This window comes from Prionailurus viverrinus, chromosome E2, assembly GCF_022837055.1.
Source record: "Prionailurus viverrinus isolate Anna chromosome E2, UM_Priviv_1.0, whole genome shotgun sequence".
NCBI classification, from domain to species: domain Eukaryota; kingdom Metazoa; phylum Chordata; class Mammalia; order Carnivora; family Felidae; genus Prionailurus; species Prionailurus viverrinus.
Window position 1 is genome coordinate 40,599,753 of NC_062575.1, and position 25,071 is coordinate 40,624,823.

General features: G+C 49.3%; 1 protein-coding gene across 3 annotated transcripts in view; it reads left to right on the forward strand.

Annotated features, from left to right (window-relative positions):
- ZNF536 (zinc finger protein 536) overlaps positions 1 to 25,071 on the forward strand; it is a 435,554-nt gene that overhangs the window by 259,564 nt on the left and 150,919 nt on the right. For all 3 annotated transcript variants that reach the window (XM_047836663.1, XM_047836662.1, XM_047836664.1), the window contains exon 5: positions 16,242 to 16,394. In XM_047836663.1, the coding sequence (XP_047692619.1) occupies positions 16,242 to 16,394 (153 nt within the window). The remainder of the gene's footprint in view (positions 1 to 16,241; positions 16,395 to 25,071) is intronic.

The following is a 25,071-nucleotide window of genomic DNA, read 5'->3' on the forward strand; positions in this document are numbered from 1 at the left end:
AAGCCCTACAAAGAACACCCCAGAGGAGAGAATAGCTGTGTCTTTCACAATGGAAAGGTCAACCAACATGTGTTTATTGAGTGACTCTGTGGGCCAGCCCTTCGCTCAGCTTTGTAGGTGATGACGAGACAGGCAAGCCCACGGGGCGCTCTTGGTAAGCAAGGCTGGAATCTAAACATACAAGAAAAATTGGAGAGCAGGCCCGAGCAGCATGTCATTGTGGAGAAATATCCAGAAAAGATTCCGGGGATGGGGGTGTGCCGGGAGACCAGGGAGTGAGGCTGAGCAGGAATGCTGGACAAGGCAGGAAGAAGGAGGTTAGACATTCCCACCTGAAGAAGATGGGGAAGTCAGGTGTGGTGAGCTCGAGGCCTCCAGGCCGGTGTCCCCTTCGCTCCGGCCAGCTGCCATGTCCCTGGACAGGGTCTTTAAACGTCATGGCTCTCTGGTTCCTCCTTCTCTCTCTCTCTCTCTCTCTCTCTCTCTCTCTCTGTTGTCTCTCTTTCTTTCTCTCTCTCATCACTGCCTTTCCTGCTGAGGCCTCTTTGAAATTTGACTAAGGTTGGAGCCCATGTTTGAGCATTTCTGGATGCAATTTGGTATCATAGCAGAGAATCAAAGGATATTTGCTATCACTTTAAAGTATGTTTCTCTCCCTCTTCCTCTGAGCACCTGACCCCACAATCATCGCCGGCTTTGAAATAATAGACCCATCATAATTATGGGAATTAGTCTGGAGGCTTCTGCCGTATTTGCTCAACTGAGGTTACTGAGGCCGTCTTTAGAGGTGGAAAGGGTGTCCGGGACCATCTCGGCTGAGATGGCAGCCACAGGGCGGGGGCAATCAGGTAGGGAGGAAGAGGGAGGGGGCCGCTGGGGAGGAGGCGCCCCCTGCCCAGCCGGACAACTACTGCTCCCGGGGGCTGCGGACCCAGTGTCGTGAGACAACAGTTTCTCTGGAGAAGCTCAAACGAGGCTACAGGTGAAATGCCCCGAATTTTTTCAACGTTAAAACCAAATTTAGCAAATGAAAACTCTGTGATGAGTGTTTGCAATTTCCATTAGAGTGCCGTCCCCACATTTTCAGAAGCGGAAACAGAGGCCCAGGTGCGGATGAGGACTTGGGTTAGGCCTTTCAGGTAGCGGGCCCTTGTGTCCTGTCTGCCTCCGGGTCCACGTCCCCAGCTCTGGTGTCCACAGATGTCAGACCGTTCCATCAGCGTGCCGCCCACACTGCCTGCTTCTTTCCAGAAGCTTCTGCTTGCCCTTGGCCAAGGATGGCTGGCCGCCTCACTGTGGCTTTGAGCCCATGGTGCACAGCCTGATTCAGTCAGCGCTCTGAGCACACAGGACTGAGCACCGCTGTCACAGGCAGCTGGCTCTGTGACCTCCCCTTCCAGGCTGTGGGGCTGCAGCGATGTGGCAGCCCGGGGAAGGAAAGGCTGAAGTTCTTACAGGGGGCGGCTTCAGTGTTCTTATAGGGTTTTAAAGGAATAGAGCGAGAGTTAATGCAGAACTCTTTCTTTGACTTAATTTATTATAATATATGTGGCTAAAATGTAGATCACACTGCTGTTTGGATCTCCGTTTTGATTCCCAAAATTGCAATCATGATAGGTGGATTATAACCGTGCTTTAACATACAGATGAGGAAATGTATTCCTGTGCAATTTTCCCCTAAGGAGAAGTCGAGGATAAGGGGCAGGAGTTTTGAATAACCTTGCAACACTTAGTTGTCTCTCTCGGTTATGGGATAGAAATTAGCATTATAGGACGATGTGTGTTGTGAATGCAGCACTGCTTTGAATATCCATGTGATAGAGCATCCAAAGGGAACACAGAAAGTGATTTTCCATATTAAAGAAAAAGTCACCAGAATCCGACCTGGCAAAGTAGTGTCGCCTTGTCTAATGGTTATTTATGCAAAAAAAAAAAAAAAAATTAAGTGCCTACTATGTGCCAGGCACCTTGCTAAAGGCTGGGATTCCACAGGAAACCAGACAGACCGAAGATTTTCTGGGGAAGCAAGCATAGCAGAAAATACCACGTGGTGCCCACCAAGGGGTGAGCTGGGAGGGGAACGGGTGAGGGGGTGGGAGGCTGTGAGCACCCAGAGGGCCAGGGGGCCAGGCTGAGGGAGAGGGGCATCCAGTACGCATCACACAGCCACACAGCTGGGAGAGCAGAGCATTCTTCCCCAGTCAGGTGGTGTTTGCAGAGCACTAGTGTGGTGGGCACCCCCCAAGAACATATGTCTGGGCAGACTTTTTCCTCAGGCCCCGAAACTCAGCAGAAGTACAAGGGCAGAGCAGACAGCCGGATGCGCGGCCCAGGGGTTTGGACTCAGCTCTCTCCGCCAGCAGTGGTCCGGGGCCGGCACCCACCCGGCCTGCTGCCTGCACCCTGAGATCATGCCCACCCGCCACCTGCACCCCAGAATCTCGGGCAGGGCTCCTGAGAGCCACCAGTCTTTCTGCAGAACAACACCCAGTGTCTGATGTCTGCATGGACGGCTGCTGGGTCCCGGCTGGGGCAGGTGCGAACAGGGAAGGCCTTGGGGCAGGAGAAATTGTGAACAGTCTTGCACAGCAAGTGGGGCAGGTGAGGCTCTGGTGACCAAGCACTGTTCTCCTCTGAGGGAATCAGGCTCTGGCAATAGGAACCTTGCAGTGTCTCGAGAGAGTGTAGGGGAGCAGCCAGAAGCCCCAGGAGAAGAGATGGGCCCCGGGGGGCAAGGGAGTAAGGACTGGGGCTACAGAGCGGTCAGACTCTCAATGTCTCCCCCTCCTTTGGGTGAGAGCCGGCTGCAGCCTGTCACCTGCCCTCAGTGCTATGCGGGGCAGGTCAACCAGTGAAGAAGTTAAAAGGAAAAGGTCGCTTCCTTTGATTGCACTGTTAGAGAATGGCCGTCCACGCTTTTCAGCACCAGGCGCGCATTCGTGCATGCTTGCATTCAGTTGCTTAGTATTTACTGAGAACCTATTCTGTGCCAGGAGGTCTTAGAGACACAAAGGTGAGAAAAATAGACCTCATCCCATCCTTCAAAGAGTGGACAGTCTAGAAGGAGAGTCAGACATTTGGCAGGTATCACACAAAGTCCCAAGCTCTGTACACGTACAAAGCCCCAAGCTCTGTTTGGTATCGTGAATGTCACTTCCTGGGGTGATCAGGAAGTCAGAACATCTCCCAAAGGCAGCGACCTTGGGGCTGAACTCTCAAGAATGAGTGGGATTAACCAGGCAAGAAGGTGGTGGGTGGGCCTAGGGTTTGGGGTTTGTGTTTCAGGAAGTGGGATCAGGGTGTGGTGAGTTTCTGAAGTCTGTCCATCAGGAAAAAGGTTCTCGCCTTTCTCCAGGGCCAGAAAGGCTGGCTTGGAATTCTTCTGATGTTCTAGGGATGCCCTGGGAAGACCCAGAGCAGGCCAGGGTGGGGTGGTGTTTTCATGGCCCCCTTGGGCATTGTCAAAGGTATCTTCCCAGCTCAGGTCACACCTGCAGTCCTGGGTCATTTCACAGTGCCCAAAGAACAGCTCTAAGATTCTTTCTGAGTCTTGGCGTGTGCTTTCTCAGGACAGGGCACGGGCTGGTTAGAGGGTCTCTGTGCTGCAGGCTCCTTGCTGTAGTGGGCAGGTGGGGCACAGATATTTAGAGGCAGCTGCCCATTGCCCTTAACACTGACCATCTTGTGGATGGATGGAGCACAGGATGGGGAGGCCTGAGCCACCCCAAACGCTGTGTGCTCCTCCCTCCCACTCCCCACTATTCACCTCCAGGGGACATTTGGATTAAGTCCGCCATGTCGAAGAGGTGCACAGAGGACAGGTGTCAAATAAGCTGTAACAAGGGTTAGAAAACGTAGAGGTGATGTGGCCTTGTTCATGCATTCCCCAACCCAGGGCCTGGTGACACTTGGCTCATGGGAAGTGGTCTTCCCAGTTGGGCCATGTGAATCATCCTGGGAATTGCCAGGGGAGGGGAGCCCCATGGTGATTCCACTGTATGGCTCATCACCTGCTGGTTTCTCCTGGTTTTCTGTCATGTGAGTATTTTGGATCTGGGTGGGGGAGGGGACCATTAGTTGAGATGGACCAGATGACTTTTCCTCATATTCTCTCATTTGGTTTTGACCAGAGATAATGCCATTAGTCCTGCTTTACAAACAGTATTTGGAGGCTGGGCAGGGCTAGGAAACACTTGCAAGCACAAAGTGGAATCCGGAGCTGGCTATCTCAAAGCAAGTGACTTTCCTACTCTGCCAGGATTTAAGGTGGGTTAAGGCCTTGCAAGCCCACTATTTCACGAGACGCTCCCGATTCCTTTGTGATAAGTACCATTTTCCAGTTTTACAAACAAGGAGACTAAAGCTTAGGAAGTTTTAGCAGTTTGCTCGGGGTCCCAGAAATGAGAACTGAACTCAGATCTTGGAGTCAAACAGACGTCAGTGTTTCGAGGTGCTGCAGAGCCCAAACTGACCCCTTCAGGCCGGCAGTCTCTACCAGTGACTGGGGACCTTTCGCCACTCAGCTCTGGCCTACTGCCCCTCCCCCACAAGCTCCTTGCTCCTGACCCTCCTTCCTGGGGGCTCCTTGGAGGGCACACTCATGTTACTGAGTCTGTTCCTTGTCCCTGGTCAAGATTCCTTTGGACTCGTCTGTAGGATTCTGAGTCTGGGAAGTTCCCTTTGAGAAATTTGCCAACACTTGATACTTTTATCTGTGATCAAAGGGAGAATGAGCCAGCTTGACCTTCCTGTTAGAAGCCGCTACCCAGGAAGCTGGTTCTCCCCGGAGCTAGGGTCAGTTCATTTATTCACACATCATTCATTGACACACGTGTCGGGTGAGTACTGGTGTGTCACCTACTATGTGCCAGATGTGGTGGAGGAGGAGGAATCACAGCCTTGCTCTCTGCAAGTGACAGGTGAAAAGGAAAGCTGGTGTCAGTGAAAACAAAACCAGACTCTTCCCCCCGCTCCCCGGCCAGAGACGCTTAGTTGAGGGCCTACCCAAGATGTGACAGGGAGCTATCCAAGGTTTTTAACACGGCCTGATTTGTACTTGAGAGAGGTCACCTATGCGGATGTCAGAGGAAGACAGAAGTTGCCTCTCAGGAACTTTCAGGCTCTTTCCCCATTTCTACAAGGAGAAAACCATGAAAACTTGGCTGAAAGTACCATAGCACGTTTGCGAAAGTCCACTGCCCTTTGGGCAGCAGCCTGGGGCATCCAGACACTGATGGGGAGGGCCATTCCCCAGGGCATCACCTTGGCTTTGTTTTGCCTGCTGGTACCTAGACATTGGGGGGGGGGGGGGAGCCTCGGCTCTAGGCTCTACCTTTGGCTCCTCTGCTCTGTGGCCTGAGCCAAGGTGAAAGGTTTTGTCCTTTGGAGATCCACCAGCTGGACAACAGATCTCCGGAAAGATCAATGTGCCGTGATTAGCAGAACTGGATAGATTTTTTTTTTTTTTTTTGCTAATTTTTTACATGTCAGCTAAAGTAATGATTACTACCAGGTATTGAAAGGTTCAGGATTTATGCAAAAATGTTTAATTTTGATTCAGTGATAGTGTTTTTCTGATAAAGGTTCTCAAATTAAAAGGGCTAGATAAGTCAGTGCAGCTCAAAAATGGCAGTAACTTCAGAGCTGGCAATTGATACTTGTTTTCTGCCACTGTTTACTCTTCAATAAAAAATGCATATTTACCATAGCAACCTCCTGATCACGTGATGCCCTATCTTACCCGCTACCCTCTAAAACAGAATAGCTTCTTAAAGAAACACACACGTTCTAATATGCGTGCTTTTCAGATGCAAAAATGTGTTCTTTATAAGGAAGCCCTCTTCCCTGGGATTTAATGCTAATAACCACGTCATCTTTATAGAAATCATTTTGGTCTCGTGTCTTAAATTTTAGGGCGTTCATTCTGCAACTCAAAATAAAATTACTCTTAGAAGACCTTTAGATTATCTGGAGAATTTGCTATTTGTTTTAACAAAGTTGTAAAAATATATATGTATTTGTATTTATACATGCATATATATATATATATATATATATATTTTGTTTTTGTTTTTGTTTTCAAACGGCAGACATTAGTATCATTTGGAAGGGAGTTTGGTGTCGGTTATAATGACCTGCCACTTCATCTGTGATTAAAGATTGTCATCTATGCGAAGCGCAACTACAGCCTGAACTGTTTTCTCTGTTAACTTGGGAGAACTGCCTGGGCCTTCAGAGCTGGGGGAAACTGCTCCAACCCGGACTTGTCAGGAGAGGACCGTTCCCCCTTCATCCTGGACCCTGTGCAAGTGTCTAGTTCCATAGCTTAGGGCTAGTGGGGAGGGGAGAGCCCTAAAGCCACAGGTCTCTGCTGTCCCCACCATGCTGTCCTGGCACAGAACGTGTCCCTTTGGCAACATTCCTGTTAAAAGCTACCATGAATTAGAGCATATCCTTCAGCAGACACCGTGCTGAATGAATTGTTATGTCTATCCCGTTTTGCAGATAAGGAAACCAAACCTCAGAGAGGTTTTATGTAATTTGCCCAGAATCACACTTCTAAGAATTGGTGGAACTTGGTTTTGACCCGGAGCCTTTGGACCACAAATCGTTTCTGCTTAATCTGGGATTGAAACTCTTTTTTTTTTTTTTTCTTTTCTTTGTCAGACTTAGGCTAGGAAGGAGACGTAGGGACGAGACAGAGAACGGGGCAGTGTGTAGCTCCTTCCTGCTCAGAACGTTCCTCCAGAGATTTGCCTGGCCTCGCTGTCACTGTTTTTTGGAGCACGCTCTACACTCTGGTTTTCGCCTGGGCCCGGCAGCCACGGACCCTCGTGCCACGGGTCTCTCTGGATGCCACAGCCCTGGGCGTGGAACAGCGTGGCTGTGCGAAACAGAGCTGTGGTCACTTGAGGAGGCTGGGGGCAGGGGTGCGTCTGAACCAGGGCTGGTGGATTTTAAAAATTCCTTTCAGCTGCGCGCAGACCAATCTGAAAAACAAGAACATATTGTGACTCTGTTATGCTCGGTGGCTTTGGGGGAAAATCCGATTGTGAAGTGAGGCAGGGCTCTCCATGGCAAAGTGGCGTTGTGACCTGAAACTCAGAGGAGGAGAATTGCCCGGACCCCATGCCCCGGCCAGCCAATCTGACTGCAGCGTGTCCACGAGCCATTTCATAATTATCCATCATGAATGCCTCCATGCTGCCTTAATAGATTATTTAAAATGGTGCATGTGCCTCGCAAGCAACCTCAAGTCAGCCCCGAACTGTACATACATACAAGCCGGGAGAGGTAATTGCTTATCATGTATCTCTTTGTTCCAGACACTTTTATAAAAGAGTATGTATTATGTATGGTGTGACCTTCAAATGTCAGGAATGTGTTGTGCAATAAACTGTCAATATTTGTGGTTATAAGGTACTAGATGACTTTTACAATAATTGGAACGGCTATATTAAAAGCTTGGATCACTCAGCTGGTTAAAGAGAAAGACACAGGCCAGCGTTCATCAGGGACTTGCCTCCTGCCAACGATTAAATGGAAGATATTGCAAGGTGCTTAAGATGTCTTCTTTGTTTAAAAAAGACTATGGCAAAACATGTCTCCAGGGGAGACGTTATCTCCAAATCATGCCTTCTCCTTTCAGTGTGCTCGATTCCCAAGAGAAAACTCAGCCCCACAAGTTATGGCGACTGACCAAGTGCATTTTAAAAAAGATCAGTCCAGCTGGTTCTCGGTGTCATTTGGGTAAGAATTCCTTGAAACACGCCCGGCGGGCAGACATTTCCTCCAGTCTTCTCCCCACCCCCAGCACCCCCCCCATAAATAAATGAGGGGGCTGTAAATTATCTTAAGAGGGTCTTAAAAGCTATAGTTTTTTTTTTTTTAAAGAAAATAAATTACGTAGAAATCTTTTGGGAATTTATGCTTTACTGAAAGTAAAGGCTTCTGTAGTTTTCTTTTTTTGAGAAAGGAGTACTTAATTTAAATGATGGAAAAAGGAAGCCATAACAAATATTTTGCAATAATTACAGCAGTAATTGGGGCATGGATTACTTTAAAAATATCTGTCTCACTGTACTCTCCTATTGATGAATGTCTCCATGTGTATGGGAGGCTGGTCCTTCTCATGTCAGGGAGAACTTCCTTTTTAGCAAGGAAGCCGGCGAGTGAAATAGTGGATAGTACCTCAGCAATTGCCCCCCATCTTCTAAAAAGCCCACTTGTGGCCTTGCTGATTCTAAGTGTGTGTTTGTGATTCCCTCCACCTGGACGGAGAGAGAGCTGGGAGATCCCTCAAGGCAGCTTCCTCCAGGAAACCTTCTGGCATGCCCCTGACCTCCCACCCACCCTGCTGGCATCACACCACAGCCCCTGAAGGTGCTGAGCCCTCGGGGGCATTTCAGGTATCTTGCTGTTTGGTGCCCTGGCCCAGCTCCTCCTCCTAGGTTACTCAAAGCAGCTTCCCTCTCGCAGTCAGGAACTGATCTTAGCCTCTGAATTTCAGTTTGCTCGCCTCCTCGGATTCTTTTATTTATTGAAAAATGCATAATTAAAAAAAAAAAAGTATGTATCAAGCTCCCGCTATGAGCTGACTGCCTGTCACGTTTGGGGACATAATGTCAAACAGTAGTAAATGGCCCATGTTCGCGTGGAACTCGTATTCTGGGGAGGGGACAGGTGGTAAGCAGGTAATACATAGGTCAGTGAGAGTCTGCAAGGGGTGATAGGTAGGTGCTGTGAAGGAACAAACCAGAGAAAGAGGGGGCTGGGGGCTGGGAGGCGCGCAGCCCCCGAACAGCCTGGTCAGAGACGCCTCTCCAAGGAGGTGTCTTTGGGATTCAAGCCTGAACGCGAGTCTCTGTGTGGATTCTGGGGAAAGAATCCCGGGAGGAGGGGCAGCCGGAGCAAAACTCTAAACGGGGCACCAGATAGGGGGGCTTGAGAATAGAAAATGGGGGGGGTGGCTGGAGTACATTCAGGAGTGCGATGAGGGCATAGCAGCAGCAGCGGCCACTTGAAAAGGGGGTTGCAGGCCGTGAGAAGGAGTTGAGGGTTATTCTAAAGACCAGTGGAGCCAGGGGCATGTCCTTACCCTGCACACAACCTGGCTTTTCCCAGGGGCGGCTCCCTGGGCTGTCCCTCCACCGACTCACTCTCCTGCCTGGTTCTCCTCACCCAGGCCACTTCGTATGTGATCCCACTCTGCACTGCCTCACCCCCAACCATCTCTGGGATGGGTCCCTGCCCCCCACTCCTGACCGGGCCAGAGGGAAGACAGGGGTGTGCGGAGTCCAGAGGGACCCATCGCCCCGGATGTCTTGCCCTAGGTCGATTCTGTGTGGTCCAAACGCTCCCTGTGCATCCACGGTCACAGCCCCCAGGTTGGGGACGAAGGGCTCCTGCTGCAGTGGGCCCTGAGGGCCTCGGGAAAGCTGGCAACGTGGTTACAGAGGATGTTGTCGACGGCAGCATCACACAGTGCCAAGGGGAAGAGACCCCATGGGTGGCCCAATCGCCAGCAGTTGGGCGGGGGGGGGGGGTGTCCTGCACACTCCCCTGCCAGACAATTAGGAAAGGGCTCTGGGCTCGGTAAAACCAGAAACACATTTGGCCCGCAGTGCTTGATTTTGAAGCCCTTGTGTATTTTAAGGGAAATTTAATCCACGTGTTTCTGATTCATTTTCACTTAACTCATCAAAATGTTGCTTTAGAGAAGCTATTTGAGATCCTAGTGTCTTATTTTTTTTTTTCCTCCAAATTTTAGCCTTTTAATGACCTATTTCCCCAATTCCAGAAAGCCGATCTTCCCCAAAGCAAGCGGAGCTCTGTGCCGTTTTGAGTTTGGGTCGAAGGTGAGGAAAGGAACCGGTAGAGAACATTCCACCTTTCCCCTCTCCACCTCTACGCACAGACTTTAGCTCACGAGCCCTGGGCTTGGCTTGCCCGTGAGCCCAGCCCCGGCCCTGGGCCTAAGAACCCAAGGAGAAGTGGGTGTAGCCTTTCACAAGTGGACATCCTTTTCTAAAATAGCTCTGCATTCAAACAAATACTTTTGCCATTCCATGTTGATGCCTGTTTAACATGACTATATATGGCGTCATAACAGAGACCTTTGATGAAGCAGAAACACCAGATGAATACTGACTCCAGACATGAGTTTTGTCTCCCAAGAGTTAAATAGAATTGTTGACAGTCATGTCGTGATTTTTATACCAACCACTGATTTAAAATCTTTTTTTTTTTTAATTAAATAAAAGGAAGTCTTCACTGAACCAGCAATCTCTACCACAATAATCGTTGTCTTCTTTGGGTCTGTTAAAGTTTTCAAAATAAGGGAAAGTGTCAAGCTTCCGAGAGGAACTATGTATTCCTTCAGACTTTCTCCAAGGTGTTGATTATTTCCTGAGATTATTTCAAAGCAGTTGTGTCCGCGGGCCAAAAAAATTAAGAAAGATGCACTTTTTCAGTGTCCTGCTCACCAACCCCCCCCGCCCCCGCCGCCTGACTCCACAAATAGTTTTTTTCTTCATTAATGAAGTGTGAGCCGTGCTTTTGAGATGCTCTTTGCACAAGGCAGACACTCAGAATTAACTGCACAATTCATCTGGGAAAATGTATTTTCTGTGACACAAGAAGTGCCATAGAAATTAAAATGCCATGGCATTTCGTGTGGTAAAGTAGTAAGTGCTCAGGTGTCCAGATGGCTACCTTACCTGCGTGAGATTGCTGGGATACCTCTCCCTTCACTGTGTTGGATATAGCACCACCACCACCACCACCACCATCATCATCATTTTTTTTAACGGACATGTTTCCAAAATATACTTTTGGCCATGTGAGGCTGCCTCGGCAGCATGGAATGAGAAGTGAGCACACATCCACACTTTGAGAGGAAACCACTCTTTGCTTTCCTTTTTTGGCCTCCCTCTATCCCTGTCGGTCTCCCTGGATCTTGCTCCCTGCCTCGGTCCGTGTGTCGGTGGGACTCCCCGGGAGACTGGGACTAAGCCTGGAACAGTTCACAAGGAGACGCGTACTCTTCCTGGTCAGTTCCTGGTGGCCCCTGGCGGCTCTCCAAATCACCATGGCTGCAGAACCAAGATGGGTTCTCATCCATGCGATCTGGTGTGGACGGGTTCCCGGCGATCTGGAGACCCAGCAACCCATCGCCTTCTGTTTTGTGATGCTGCCACCTCGACCTTCGTGTTGCAAGGTCACCGTGGCAGGGGGAGAGAGGGAGGAGGTGGCGGCACCCAGTCTCTCCTCTGCGTCGTCTTCAGCCATGGGCCGGGACTTGTCACTGGATCTCAGTGCCAAGGAAGTTGGGAAAAGTAGGGGCACGTGGAGTATTTAGGAGCACTTACTATCCTTTTTTATGGTGTTTTCCCTCCCATCTCTCTAAGACCCATCTCTGGTTTCCTATTTGGCATAGGATGAGGCTAGACTGGGTGAATGGAAGGCCAAGTGGGTGAAGGCGGCCTGTGGTGGGCTTGGGCATCTTCCGGCACTGCGGGGTTACAGGGTGCTGGAGCAGTCCTCGGGGCCAGATGGAACCAGGGCGGGGGGTGGGCGAAGGGATGTACCTAAGGACGGCCAGGCATCAGGAATGCTGAAGGAAAAGATTCCCTCTCCTGACTCCCAAGTCAGCCTTCTTGGCAAACAAGCCTATTTTAAATGTGTACCAAGGAAGCTCAGTGTTTAAAGATAACCTGGGGGGAACCTACCCTTAAGATACAAATTTATGTCATTATGTTTTTACATTCCGGACATACATACCAGTAAGGTTAAATGTGTAGTGAGGCCCCCGTAAATTCAAATCATATTCGTGGAGAGCAATTTAACCCACTTCAGGGATGGATCCAGACAGCTGCTGATAGTATTTTATGTGTGTTTAGGCTTTAACTTTTGAAAAGTTGTTTGTCTTTCTAAGTATTTGATGCTTTGTCTATCCAGGACTGCCAGTCTGTGGTTCAGTTGAGGAGGAAGATTCTAACAGGACCATGGCCATTTTTAATCGCCCTGGGTCCTCCTTCCTTCCCATCCTCCCTCTGTGAATGCTGGGGAAGGCAATGCACTGTAATGTCACCTTGACCTAGGCCAACCTTGCTGTCCACTTGGAGGATTGGAACACGCAAATGGAACTGGGGGAGGCATGGCTTCTGACCTTGAGATGACAAAATTAGGAAGGTTCTGTCTTGTGTCACCTCACCCCCAAATAATATACACTTGAAACATAGCTTGGAGTGATTGGGCCCATCTCTTCCTTTTTTTTTTTTTTTTTCCTTCTATTCTTTAATATCAAGGAAAAACAATAGGGGCTCCTGGGTGGCTCAGTCGGTTGAGCATCCAACTTCGGCTCAGGTCATGATCTCGTGGATCGTGAGTTCGGGCCCCACGTTGGGCTCTGTGCTGACAGCTCAGAGCCTGCAGCCTGCTTCGAATTCTGTGTCTCCTCCTCTCTCTCTGCCCCTCCCCTGTTCATACTCTGCCTCTCAAAAATAAATGTTAAAAAAAACCACAACAACAATAACAAAAATGTCCCCACAAGACATAAATCAATTGCATTATAAACAAAAACATACCCATTTTCTCCCAAATAAAGTACAATTTATAATCAAAATTGGGAAATCCAGTTATTAGTTCTAGTGGATCATTTTATTAGATGACTTAATACCGATGTCAGCTTGCAGGAGCAGGAGAAAGCTTGCAGGGTTTCTGAGACCTATTTCAATTCACTTGTTCTAGGTTAAAACTCTGGAAGGGGTGCACATACAGTCTACGTCCCTCTGGAATATCATTTGTTGCATCCGTGCAAGACATCCACTTCTTATTTAGAGGGGTCAAGAACAGAAGCAGGGGTCCCATGAGTTATTTCTCAGCCATTTTCCGCATCACTTGAGGCCCAGAACCCACCCAGGCTGAAAGTGTGTGAGGTAAGGAGATGGGCTCCCAGCCTGCAGCCAGATGCCCTGCCCCCAGGGACACCCAGCCTCTGGGGGCTGGCAGGAGGGACTGGCCATTCTTTCTCGGATGAGCAAGGGGGCATAGATGACAGGTCTGGGGCTGACCTCCGTGCTCACATTCACCTTCCGTTTACCCAAAACAATTGGAACAAGGGTCTGATCAGAAGGAAAGACATACTGCAGGTTGCAGGAAAAGGACATTTTTTCAAAAGCTGAAACTGTCTGCCAGCGGTCTAAGGAAGGATGACAGATGTAACTCCTACCATGCTTCTTTTTTTCCCTGTTTCCTGGAGAGGCCGGGAAGGCCGGTCTGTCTGTAAGCAGGCCGGGGGACTGCTTCACTACGCAGCTCCGTGGGGCCGCAGGCAAAGCCTCGGGACTCCAGCCTGGGAGTCTTCTAGAAGGACAGCTGACGGTGCTTTTATACTCTGGGTAGAGAAGGAGTCAGAGGGCAGCCCCGGCTTTTTGCTGAGTGAGCCTCTTGGGCTCTTGGGGTGGCCGGGCCGAATTTGGCCTACTGTGCTCGCTGGTACCCATCCGGGTTCAGGCGCCCACTCACACACAGGCCCTGTGAGGGTGCGACGTGGCCCTCCTTCCTCAGCTGTGGCTGTCCGTGGCTTTCAGCCTCTCCGGACACTTTCTGGGACCACCCACAATGCCCCTTAATCGTAGCTCAGAGTTTGTTTTTCTATCTGGATTAGTCTAAGAGTAAATGCCATAGGCCTTCTGGCCCTCCAAAAAAAAAAAAAAATCATCATTTCTGTGTAGAGTGAAAATTAGACTCTTAAATCTGCAAAGAAAGCTGTTTATCTTACAAATTTATTCTTTTTATTGGGCCACACATATCCAAGATAGAAAGATAAAAGGCAAACAGATACAGGCCATCACTTAGAGTGACATATAGTGAGGCACCGCTCACCCTCAGCTTCTGTAGAACTTTCCAGAGTGGCGCGTGTATTTATCGACGCTGTGCCCTGAGCAAGGACTCACCAAAAGCTACAGTAGAAATATGTCCTCCACGCTCTCTCCCTCCTGTTCCATTGGACAGCTCCACCTTCCACTACTCACAAAGGCTGGAAGAAGATTCTGGGGAAGGTGTTCATGAGCAGATCGCGGAACATGGGGCTTTGCGGGAATTTAACGTCACAAGTCCACACCTGCCCACTACCTCTGTCCTGAAGCCAACATCCGGGGCACTTGGTTCTGTTTATGATGCAAACTGACAGCTATCAACCTCCTAACTTAAATAGGGTATGTTGGTTAACTCTGTTGCACAGAGCACTTGGCAGAATCTGAATCAGGCTCTTGGCGATTTTAAGCTGACCTCAGGATGCCACAAAAGGAAAGCCGAGTCACGCTGGGGGGACAAATGCAACGCGTTTGGGATGGGGGGGTGCGTGCGGGAAGGAGAATGGGTAGGAGATGGCATTCCAGGTACTTAAACCTAGGATGTGGTTGGTTGACTTGAAATTGGCATCTGGCCGTTGTTCTGGGCCGTCAGCGAACTGGTGGCCATGGCCCCTGATTGGCCATGGCCCCTGATGGGTTGAACTGTGGGATGTGAAGCACCCCACTATGATGCACTGGGGCATTTGTTTGCCTTGAAGTGATAACACTCTCCTGTGCGTTTGCCTTATTCAATAGCCACCTTTCCACATTCATGTGGATGATCAGAAAGCTAGTGCCAGGTGGTTTGAGTTCTAGATGCGGCTGAACCCGGTCCTCCTACCATGCAAAATTATGGGGAAACAAAAAAAAGATGCTGGGTAGATAAACCCTTTGAATGGCCCTTTCAAGGAGGGTTGGAGGAGCTGGAGAGAAAGTGGGATCAAAAGTGAGCCTTCAAAGAACTTTGCCAGGGTGACGATATCGTTGTGCATTAGTCCAAACGCAGAGAGGATGCTTGAGGCCCAGGGTTTCCACGGTTGCTTGGAGCAAACATCCAAATGAGAATGAAATGTGATTGCCTTCATCTTGTGCATGGCCTATAAGTCTGTCCCTTTTGGCTGTTAGCAGGAAACACCAGGAACGGATGTTGCAGAATAAAAGCAATTTGCATTTTCCATTGCTTGGAAGGTACAAATCTTGTTTATTCTGTTCTCTGCAGAAGTCACAGGTCTGCTTATTATCTCAGAAGGTCCCCTTGTTCCCCTAGTGGATCTACCATGGTGCCTAGAGGGTGGGCTGAGAGCTGCAGTGAGGACCCCGCCGGCCTCAGGAGCTTGCGTTCTCTGCCAGGGGGTCAGCCTCCAGCTCTGCAGGAAGGCCAGAGGAGAGGGCTCCGGTGCCCACCCCCGCCCCCCGGCCCCCCGGAGATGCAGATTCCCAGCTCCTGCCCTGCTCCCCTGATGTCGCCTCTTTGGCAGTGTGATGTGGGGCGATAACATATCCTCCAACCACTAGATATTTTCACGGTTTTATTTACTATTATGTCCCATCATTTCTGTGCAGAAGGCAGCCGTATGTAAATTTTATTCCATTTTCTAATGGTTTGGGTTACATAACAAATAACAGCAGGAAGGAAAATTTGTATTGATACTTTACAGAGGAAGTTCTCAAGTCACTGCACAAAGATTTAACTGCTCTGCTCGAAGTTTATGGGAGTCTAGCAGCTGAGTTTCTGCACATGACTTTGAATATGTCACTATATGTTTATCATGGGCTAATTGTGGAACTGCATTTTCATACTTTTTCTTCTCCCTTTCATAAGATTACAGCAGCCAGTGGTGGATACAAGACTCGGCAAGGAAGAAATGATCAGTTTTGGATAATTTTCTTTCCTGTCCCAAAATAGCTGTATGTCTGCATGTCTTAGGGACTTGGCCAAGACATATTTTCTTTTCCCCCCTCATCTGTTGCTAGATATAATGCAAATGTGTTGTCGGTCCCATAGTGAGCTCTCCGGCTAGTCCGTATTACAAATTAATCAGATTCAACAAACACCACCATTTTTAAACTTTTGAAAAAAAAATATTTAATAGAAGCAAAGCGAAAGAAGAAATCAAACCAGCTGCTGACACAGCTGTTTCTTTTCTTGTTTAATTCAGTTCAATATAAAGGTACCATATGCTGCTTAAAATGATGATAGGAAAGATGAAATAATTTAAGAGAATAACAAGAAAATACATGAATTGTCAGCATTCTGTCAGATTGAAAGAATGAAATAGACAGGTGTAGTATTGACATGTTTCACTTTGTGCGGTGTTAGCAGTTTGGGTGCGAACAGCTTCTGACGTGCGGAAGTGATGTGAGAACGTTTCTCCTCCGCTGCAGACCTCGGCGAGGAGGCTGGGAGGGCCGCCGGCGTCCAGCAGCCCACACTGCTTCGCGACAGGAGCCTGGGCTCGGCCATGAAGGACTGCCCGTACTGTGGGAAAACCTTCCGGACATCCCATCACCTAAAGGTCCACCTGCGGATACACACAGGTGAGACGCGTGGGTGCGGCCGGGTGCGTGGCATCGAGCTGGGGGCCACCACTGTGTCATCACCGGCCCCCGCCGCGCTCTCCGCGGGTCCCCGGGGGACCCTGGCGTCCCGGCTCGGTCCTCCACAGCCAGCCTCCCAGATGACACGCGGGCCTGTAGACGCCAGTCTCCTGTGGTCCAGGTCTGGGGGGATGATGCTTTGTGGGAGGCACCGGGACATCTCGCCGCTGTCTTTAATGAAGCAGGGCCTCTCGTGCCCCTTTCATGGACCAGGGGCCCTTGGGGTGCAAATGACCGGAGCCCAGCTCAGCTCTGAGTGCGAAGGGAGCTGAGTGTGGCAGCTCCCTGACCACGTTCAGGTGGACAGGCTTTTGGCCCAGCTGGGGTTACGTGCCCACAGCTGGGACCCGACTGATGGTGTCAGCCCCTCACGTTATACAGGCTGGAGCATCGCTGCTCTCCGCGGGGTCTGCTCGAGACAGGAAGTGAGGAAACACTTCAGCAAACACTGGAAGTGGCTGCTGGACCGCTCTGGTCATTTCTCCTATTTCCCTGCCATCCTAGCCCCTCGAACAAATGTGTATTTTTGTGTGTGTGTGTGTGTGTGTGTGTGTGTGTCTGCCTTGTCCCTTGGTCATCTATGTTTTTTTTTTTTTCTTAGCTTTCTGTTGGCTGTTTGCACATTGCCAATACAAAAAAAAAAAAAATCTATCTGAGATATGGACACCTCCATTTTCTTTGATTTTTCTCCTGACACTTTATCTATTGGAGTATGAGCTGCTTCAGAGGATAGACAAATATGCCATCTATTTTCAAAAATAATTGTGGTCTATTTCCCAAGGAATCAATAAAGCTCAGGGTTGTGCAGGATATTTAGTGCACACAGGCCTTGTGTGCAGCGTGTGGTTAAAGAGAAGGAGCCCCTCACCTGGAACCTCACCTGGTGCCCGCAAATCTCCCTGACACCGAGAGGAGCCCCAAGAACAGGTGGCAGGGGGCCGCCGTCTTTATTCATGGTCTGGGACACAGCTGAGCACCACCACTGTCCCGGAGCACTTCTCTCCTAGAGTAATCCCAGGGCAAAAAGGGAGCTTCTAAAACTAAGCGCTCCCCCAGGCCCTGTGGGATCCTAGTCTTCTTGACCCTCCTCCTCCTCTCTCTCCTACCGCACGGGCCTCTTCCGGTTCCTCCAGTGCAGAGGTCCAGTCCCTAACGCAGGGCCTTTGAACCCACTGTTCCCTCCACCTGGAAAGGCCTTCCTCCCGGTAGGTACTGGGGGCTTACCCAGAACTTCAATGTGAGCTCTTCAGAGAGGCCATGTCTTACTTCCCTGCCTAAACTTAGCACTTTCTGAAACGATCCTGTTCAGTTCGGTTGTTCGTTTCCTTACGCATTGTTCGTCTCCCTCCAAGTGGAATGTGAGGGTGGCGATATTGTCCATATTTTTAATTGCTACAATTTCGAGAGCCCCAGGGTCTCTAAGAGCCCTTTACATGTAGTAAGGGCACAGTGGATTCATTTGAAAGCTTGAATGTCAGAACAAATTTGAGAATAAGTGAGTGAACTTCTTCCTGTAATCTCTGGACTGTGCCAGGTGGCATGGAGGGGACAAGTGCCGCGAGGAACATGGACCCTTCCCCAGGGAACCTGTGGCCCTTGTAGAAAGGCAGCCTGCACACGAGAACTCATTGGAAGCCACAGTGTGCCAGCTAGGCTGTGAGTTGCACATAGAAGTCCTGGTTTCAGATAGAAGACCCCTCCCAGGAGCTCAGGGAGGGGTTCCTGAGTTCCTGCCTCAGGGTCTTTGCACTTCTCTGCCAGATAGGTGCATTGGTTTGCTCCTTCATTTTCAGAGTTTGATACCAATGTCCCCTTCTCAGTGAGATCTTCCCAGTGATCGGGCTCAGGACGAGGTAGCTCAGATATCTGGCTTTCTTAGAACATGCCGATGTCCACTTTCTTCCCCAGGCTGGAGCCGGGTCCCCTTGGGCTGTTATGGTAGTTGGAGGGGGGCACAGACTGCCAAGATGTGGGAGGCAGTCCACCAGGGCATCCACCGTTGGGCTGTCCGCAGGAGTGCGGGGACCTGGCCAGGCGTGTCCTGTGATAGCACCCGTTATTAGATGAAGACACAGGCCTCTGGGCCAAGCTTACCAGGCGGTTGGTGGCTCACCACAGGTGAGGTTTTCCCTGCCAGGGAGTGTGGGTTAGGAAAGAAAGGGGCAGTGTCTCCCCACCAGGAGCCCTGCTGACCCTGTGGGCCCAGCTCCCATCAGCTGGCCCAAACGTGGTCGTGGGAGAAACTCCCCAGAATATTTTGGGTGAATTAGGACCACGTGGATGGAAGCAAATGGATTCCGCTTTTTGAGGGCTTAAAGCTTGAGAAGGGTTATTTCCCCCCCTAAATTTCTGCTTCTTGTGCTTCACAAACTTCTGAGGTTTGTGACCAGTAGTCTTTGGAGACACTGAGAGAAGCAAGACAAGGCCGTGGACAGAGGCATTCCGGAAACTTCCCAGAATAAGGGAGAAAATGAAAGAAGCCATGGAAACATCACACTGCCAGCCCCCCTCGGAAACAGCATTTGCAGTGTTTAAAAGTCAGAATGGTTACCAGATAAAGATCAATTTCCTTTTTATCAAAGAACAAAGAAGTTGGAAAATGCTTAGACTCGTGCATTTGAATAGAACAGAAAGTGTTGCATGTTCCAAATCACCAAAATAAACATCCATTTTGACAATGTTAAAGTGTAGATTACATGAGTAATTAAAAATCCAAATCAAGTTATTTGTTAATAAATGAGTGAATACGGGGCTCCAGTTGTGGGGATGTCCTGTCCTGCCTTGCCCCCTTTCTGTCTGTGTTCTTGTATTTCCAAGTGACATGGCCAGAGGACAGCAGTCTATGAGACAGAATCCACGTTTTCCAAAATACCATGTTTTGAAGTTTTTCTGTAATGGACCCATATGAGCACAGTTAAAAATCCAGTGTGTAATAAATATATTTTAATTGGTCAGCGTATAAGGTGGTACATTCTCTGTGTTTTTCTATCCCACTCCATCTTTATGAGCCGTCTCGATCATAGAGCATCCACTGATAAAAACCACTTTCCTTTTTTAACTCCACTACATTAACTCAATTACTGCCCTCCTTCCACCAACACCTGTTTATTAGGGAGGTGCTGAGTAGATGCAGAACCCAGGTTGTTCTCAACACCTGGGGGCTGGGGAGAGCCTACAGGAGCCAGAACGTTCCCTGCTACCCCCTGAGCTGCAGCCAGACCCATGCGGGACCGAGGGAGGCGTGTGGAGGGCCCCAGGGGCCCTGAGGGGCCCTCAAATCCTAGAGGCCACTCCACTCTGGCTCTTGCTGTGCAGAAACTGATTACAGACACCCAGGGAGGCCGAACTGCTTTCCTGTTTCAAACATTACCATGAGCGGATTAGGACCCAATCACTGAATGTGTATGGTTTGTCTTCTAGAGCATATGGCGATGATTTGAATTCAGACCCAGTCAGTGCAGGCTCAGAAAGGAGATTGCATCAGGGTTCTCCAGAGAAATGGTGTGTGTGTGTGTGTGTGTGTGTGTGTATATATATATATATATATATATATATATATTCATATTCTAAGTATGTGCAATATATATTGTAGATGATAAAGCATATATATATAGATATATATGCTTTAAATAAATAAATAGATTTATAATAAAGAATTGGCTCACTCAATTATGGATGCTGAGATGTCCCGAGACGTGCATTTGGCAAGACGGCAGACGCTGGGGGAGTCAGTAGCATTAAGTCCCAGCCCAAGCCCAAGTCCAAAGGCAGGTGAAGGCGGATGTCCCAGCTGGAAAACAGGCAGAGACAGTGAATTCTCCCCTACTCAGCCTTTTGTTCTGTTCAGGCTTCCAGTGTACTGGATGAAGCCCACCCATGCTGGGGAGGGCAATCTGCTTTCCTCAGTCTACCCATTCAAATGCTCATCGCATTTAGAAACACCTTCCCAAACACATCCAGAATAATATTTGAGCAAATGTCTGGGTACCACGTGGCCCAACTGACGTAGAAAATCAACCATCACGGGGCTGCAGCAGCAGATATTTAGTCCTAACGCACAACGGGAGGCAGGGATATTCCCTAGGTTGCCCCCCGCCGAGGCTGGCCAATCATTTCATTATGGGCTGCCTGAAAATGCGCTTCCTTCTTTTCCTCACTTCCCCCTCCTCTAGCCCCATCTTGGGGATACCCTCCAGGGCTCCGTGGGTCTGTTTTGTGTACAGGAGGTAGGCACGTGCTGATCAGTTTCCGGAAGGCTGGAGGGGTGTGTATTTCCCACACAAGCCCCAGATGGGTGTGACACCCCACGTAGTGGCTGCAGGACCCCAGGCTGAGTCATCTCAGGTGGCTTACCTGTGTGTTAGGTTTCCCAGGAGGCTCCTGTTGTCTCAGGAATGACCATCATAGAGAAATGTAATAAGCAACCTCACTCAGGAAAACTTGGAGGCACGAAAGTTCAGGGACTAATTAAAAATAAATCTCATTAGTTTTTTCCCCTCTCAAATTATGCGAGTGGTTTATTAATCTGGTTTTGATGTGCTGCGTGCACTGGTCCGGCCCTGAGTTGAGAACCTCTTTATGAAAATGGATTTGTACAGGGAAGCTGGAGGTGGCTTTCCAGGGCTCTGGGCTGTGGTCAGGGTGGGCGTGTGGGGCACGCCCAGCTCGGCTCACCCCTGCCAGGTGGGTGCCTCCGTGACGCAGCAGCTGGACGCTGGCTGAGTGGGGTGTCTGGGGTGCTCTTCTTGGCTCCTGCTCGCATGCTCGTCCCCCGGCAAGGTGCCCCTGGCCCGACAGGACCACAGAGAAGTGTGGAAGTTGCTTCTGTCATGCAGTACCATCGTCAAAGGGATGTGTGCCCAGCTGGGGGCCGGGGTCAGGGACTCTCTCACCTCTTGACTTGAGGCTAAGTCCACACTGCATGGGGCTACTGGCTGGAGGCAGAAAAATGCAGCCAGTAGGAATCATGTAATAACAACAATAATAGGAACAGTAGCCACCACTTTGTGGACACTCGCAGGTGCAGGCACCGTGCTGATCCCTGCACCTGAATTCATTCCTTCTCTGTCCCAGCGCCTCAGTGACCAGGTTGCACCCTGCCCCTCGGCAGGGAGGAGGAAACAGAACCTCAGAGCCGTGAAGTTACCCACTCTGGGGTGCTCAACATCGCTTACAGGGTGAAACCCAGATCTGTCTCTTAACCGCTGCACTGTGTTGGTATTTTTACTTTTCTGGGTGGATTTTTTGGCTTGTTTTAGGGAATTAATGCAACATTTCTTTGACAGTGTGTGTCCACACCATAACCAGCGGGAGGAAAGGAAGTGACTTGTACCCACAAGGTGTGTTGACGCAGCCTCCCGGCGATTTCAAAGGGAAGTACCTTACACCCTGGCTCCTCCTTTACCCCCAACTCACAATGGCCTGAGGCCACGCCTCCTTGACCCCGCGTGCCTCAGTTTCCCCAGCAGCGCGAAGAGGTTAGGGAGGTGGTGAGGCAGGGAAGCAGCCACTGTGGCACATGGAGGTATGGAAGGTGGGGTGGGATTACTCGCTGAATCAGGAGATGATAAATTACTCATGCCGTTTTGGAAACTGCCTTTCATCTTCAAAGAGCTTCCGAAGCACCAACTGGTATATAGATCTGGGTGGAAACGAGAGTTTAGTGGGCCTAACCCAGGTGCCTAATGCCTGATGTACACATACCTTACCTTCGATGCTTCCGTTTCCTCTCCTAGGTAAGGTGACCAGGCTGTTTTAACGTTTATAAAAGCACATTGAATAGATTTTCAAATATAGATTGGTTAACATGAGTGCTTTTCCCATTTTTTTTTCTAAAAGGAGAGCATGTGTTGTTGTCCTTAGTGGGGGACAGCCACCTGAATAATGATGGAAAGAAAAAAAAAAAGATCGGCTTGCCAAAACATGATTCTCTTCTTTTGCTGCTTCTTTTTTTTTTTACTTTTTGTTTTGAATTAAAATTCTATCATTTTTGTATTTCTAAGATGAACTAAAAGCCCATTTTATCCCTCCGCAGTCCGCCAACCTTGCTGTTCCTGCCTTAATGACATCCCAAACTTTTGTTGAAAATAATTGATTGAATTTAAATTTCCTTAAAAGTTTAAGAGGTAATGTTACAGTATAAATTTCCTACCAAACACTAAGTAGGGAAATATCCATTAGTGAAATTAACTACAGTTTCTAGGTAGCTAACAATGTGCCGTATACAGTAGGGCATGGCTAATGAACACTGCAGTGGGTGATATTTCATTATACAAATTAATGCTCACATTTTAATGGGAAAGTCACATAATGAATCTCGGCTTCAGTGACAGCAATTAGAGACACAGATTGTCCCCTTCTGGACAAGGCACTGTTTAGCAATAAGCAGCTGTGTGAAAAGTCTTCAGGTTTACAACATATATATGCTTTGGGGGAATTAGTGTACAATTTATATTAATGTACTGAAGCTTGGCTGCAAAGGCACCACCATATCTATCTCTCCTGGTATTAACTAAGTAAAGACATGTAGAAAGACTAAATAAATATCAAATGGAGGATGCAAATACGGGGAAATATCCAGTTACTCACCTTAAAAGTTAAAACACTTTTGGAGACTTAGCACACACACACACACACACACACACACACACACACACACGTTAGAAGCATGAGCCACTTCTTAAAAGCTCGGTAAAGGGATTTCCAGAGAGAATAATGTTAATCCACCTGTTAGTTTTGGAGAGGTGCTGTTGGGGTATTGGCCCCATCGAATAATGCCAACATCGAATAATGCCGAACAGTGAGGGTTCCTTTGGCCCATGAAGTGCAAAGTGGAGGCTCAGAACGATGAAAGACGTGCTCGTGTAAAAATAGGTACAATGAACTAATTAAACCACTTGGTCATATATTTCTAAAAATTTATGGTACAGAGCCTGGGAGAAGTTATCAGTGGTATCCCAAAGTTGAATATACATCTTGTACCACGTGTCGGGAGGGAACTGCTTTAATGTAAGATGTTTCCAGTAATTCATTAGTCTATTGGAATGACGAACCGATGACTTTTTATTTCAGCATGGCTCTTCTAGCAGAGCTCTCTTTTCTACAAGTGTATTGTCTGTGCCTGTACCTTGTTCCTTTAAAATATTGGGAGAGGCTCCCCCCGCGGAGGGCCCCCAGTGTTCTGACCTGCTTTCTTCCCTGGGTGAATAGCTCAGTACTGGGCATCCTTTCCCCAGATGCAGGTTTCAAACTGTCCGCCCAGTCCAGACCCAGTCTGCAGACTAAGGTACTGTGGTCCTCCAGGTGTTGGAAAACGTTTTAAAGCAGGTGCCAATATTTAAGAACCAGGATATTGCATGTAGAAATCTGGACGGAGGGCCTTTTCTTAGAATGTCAGCGGTCCTCATGGCCCCTGCTGCCTGTAGTTGGGGGCGACTGCTCTCTAGGAGAGCCACCCACCCCTCCCCCCAAACCCTGCTGTTTCGCACACTTCTGTGAGCCGCCTGGCTCTGACGGCATCTGAGTGTCTGCCTCCAACATCAGGCAGACGAAAAGACAGCGTCCCAAATGTCATGGAGGTAACTGGAGGACTCATGACCCCCTTGAAAGCTTGGGGCAGTCTGAGTGATCCTCCCAGTAGATTCGGGCCAATTGATGGCCTGAGTGGCCAATCATTCAACTAGACAGAGCTGCAGGCAGGGTCTGGGGTCGCCTATGCCACCAGGTCATATGGGGAATGCTGGGTGGGAGAGGGCTAACTGGCTCCCTGACTCGGTCCTGGGCAGAAGCCTGGGGCTGTGTGAGACTTAGCCCAGCACACTCGGGTCAAAATGCGTGGCCAGATACGGAGACTCTGACTGTGAAGCGGCTCTCGGCACGGGTAGATTCTGTGTCCGCGGTCACCAAACGCAAGGGAAGGGCTTGCCCTCTCCTCAGAGCCTACTAAAGGTGCTGACAGGTTTCTCTCCGTCTTGTTTAGGCCAGTGTCGGGAGATTGTCTCCCAAGCACTCTGAGATGCACCCTTGGGGGAAGGCATGTCTGTGTACCCACTGGAATGTTTCCAGTGGGCAGTGGGACCCTTGGGCTGCCTGGGGTTGCCAGGAGACACTCATCCCAGATGATTCCATACCTGGGTTTGCCTGGCCAGGAACACACACCACTAGCTGGGGTCTGAAGCATCCCCCGTACCCTCTCTGAGACGAGGCCCCAGAAGGTGAGAGAGGGCGTCAAGGAGAGGGCAGTAGTGGTTATGCAAATCGTTTAAGGGTTATAAAGAAAATAAAATCAAGGATCTTTTTTTTTTAATTTTTTTTAATGCTTATCTTTATTTTTGAGACAGAGAAAGCCAGAGCATGAGCGGGGGAGGGGCCGAGAGAGAGGGAGACACAGAATCCGAAGCAGGCTCCAGGCTCCGAGCCGTCAGCACAGAGCCCAATGCGGGGCTTGAACTCGTCAACTGCGAGATCATAACCTGAGCTGAAGTCGGACGCTCGACCGACTGAGCCACCCAGGCGCCCCAAGGATCTTTTTTTTAAAACACAAATCCAGAGGGGTGGATTTGTCCCCTGGAAATTTGCTGTGGAGCATTTATCTGCAGAAGTGGGGTGACAGGAAGAA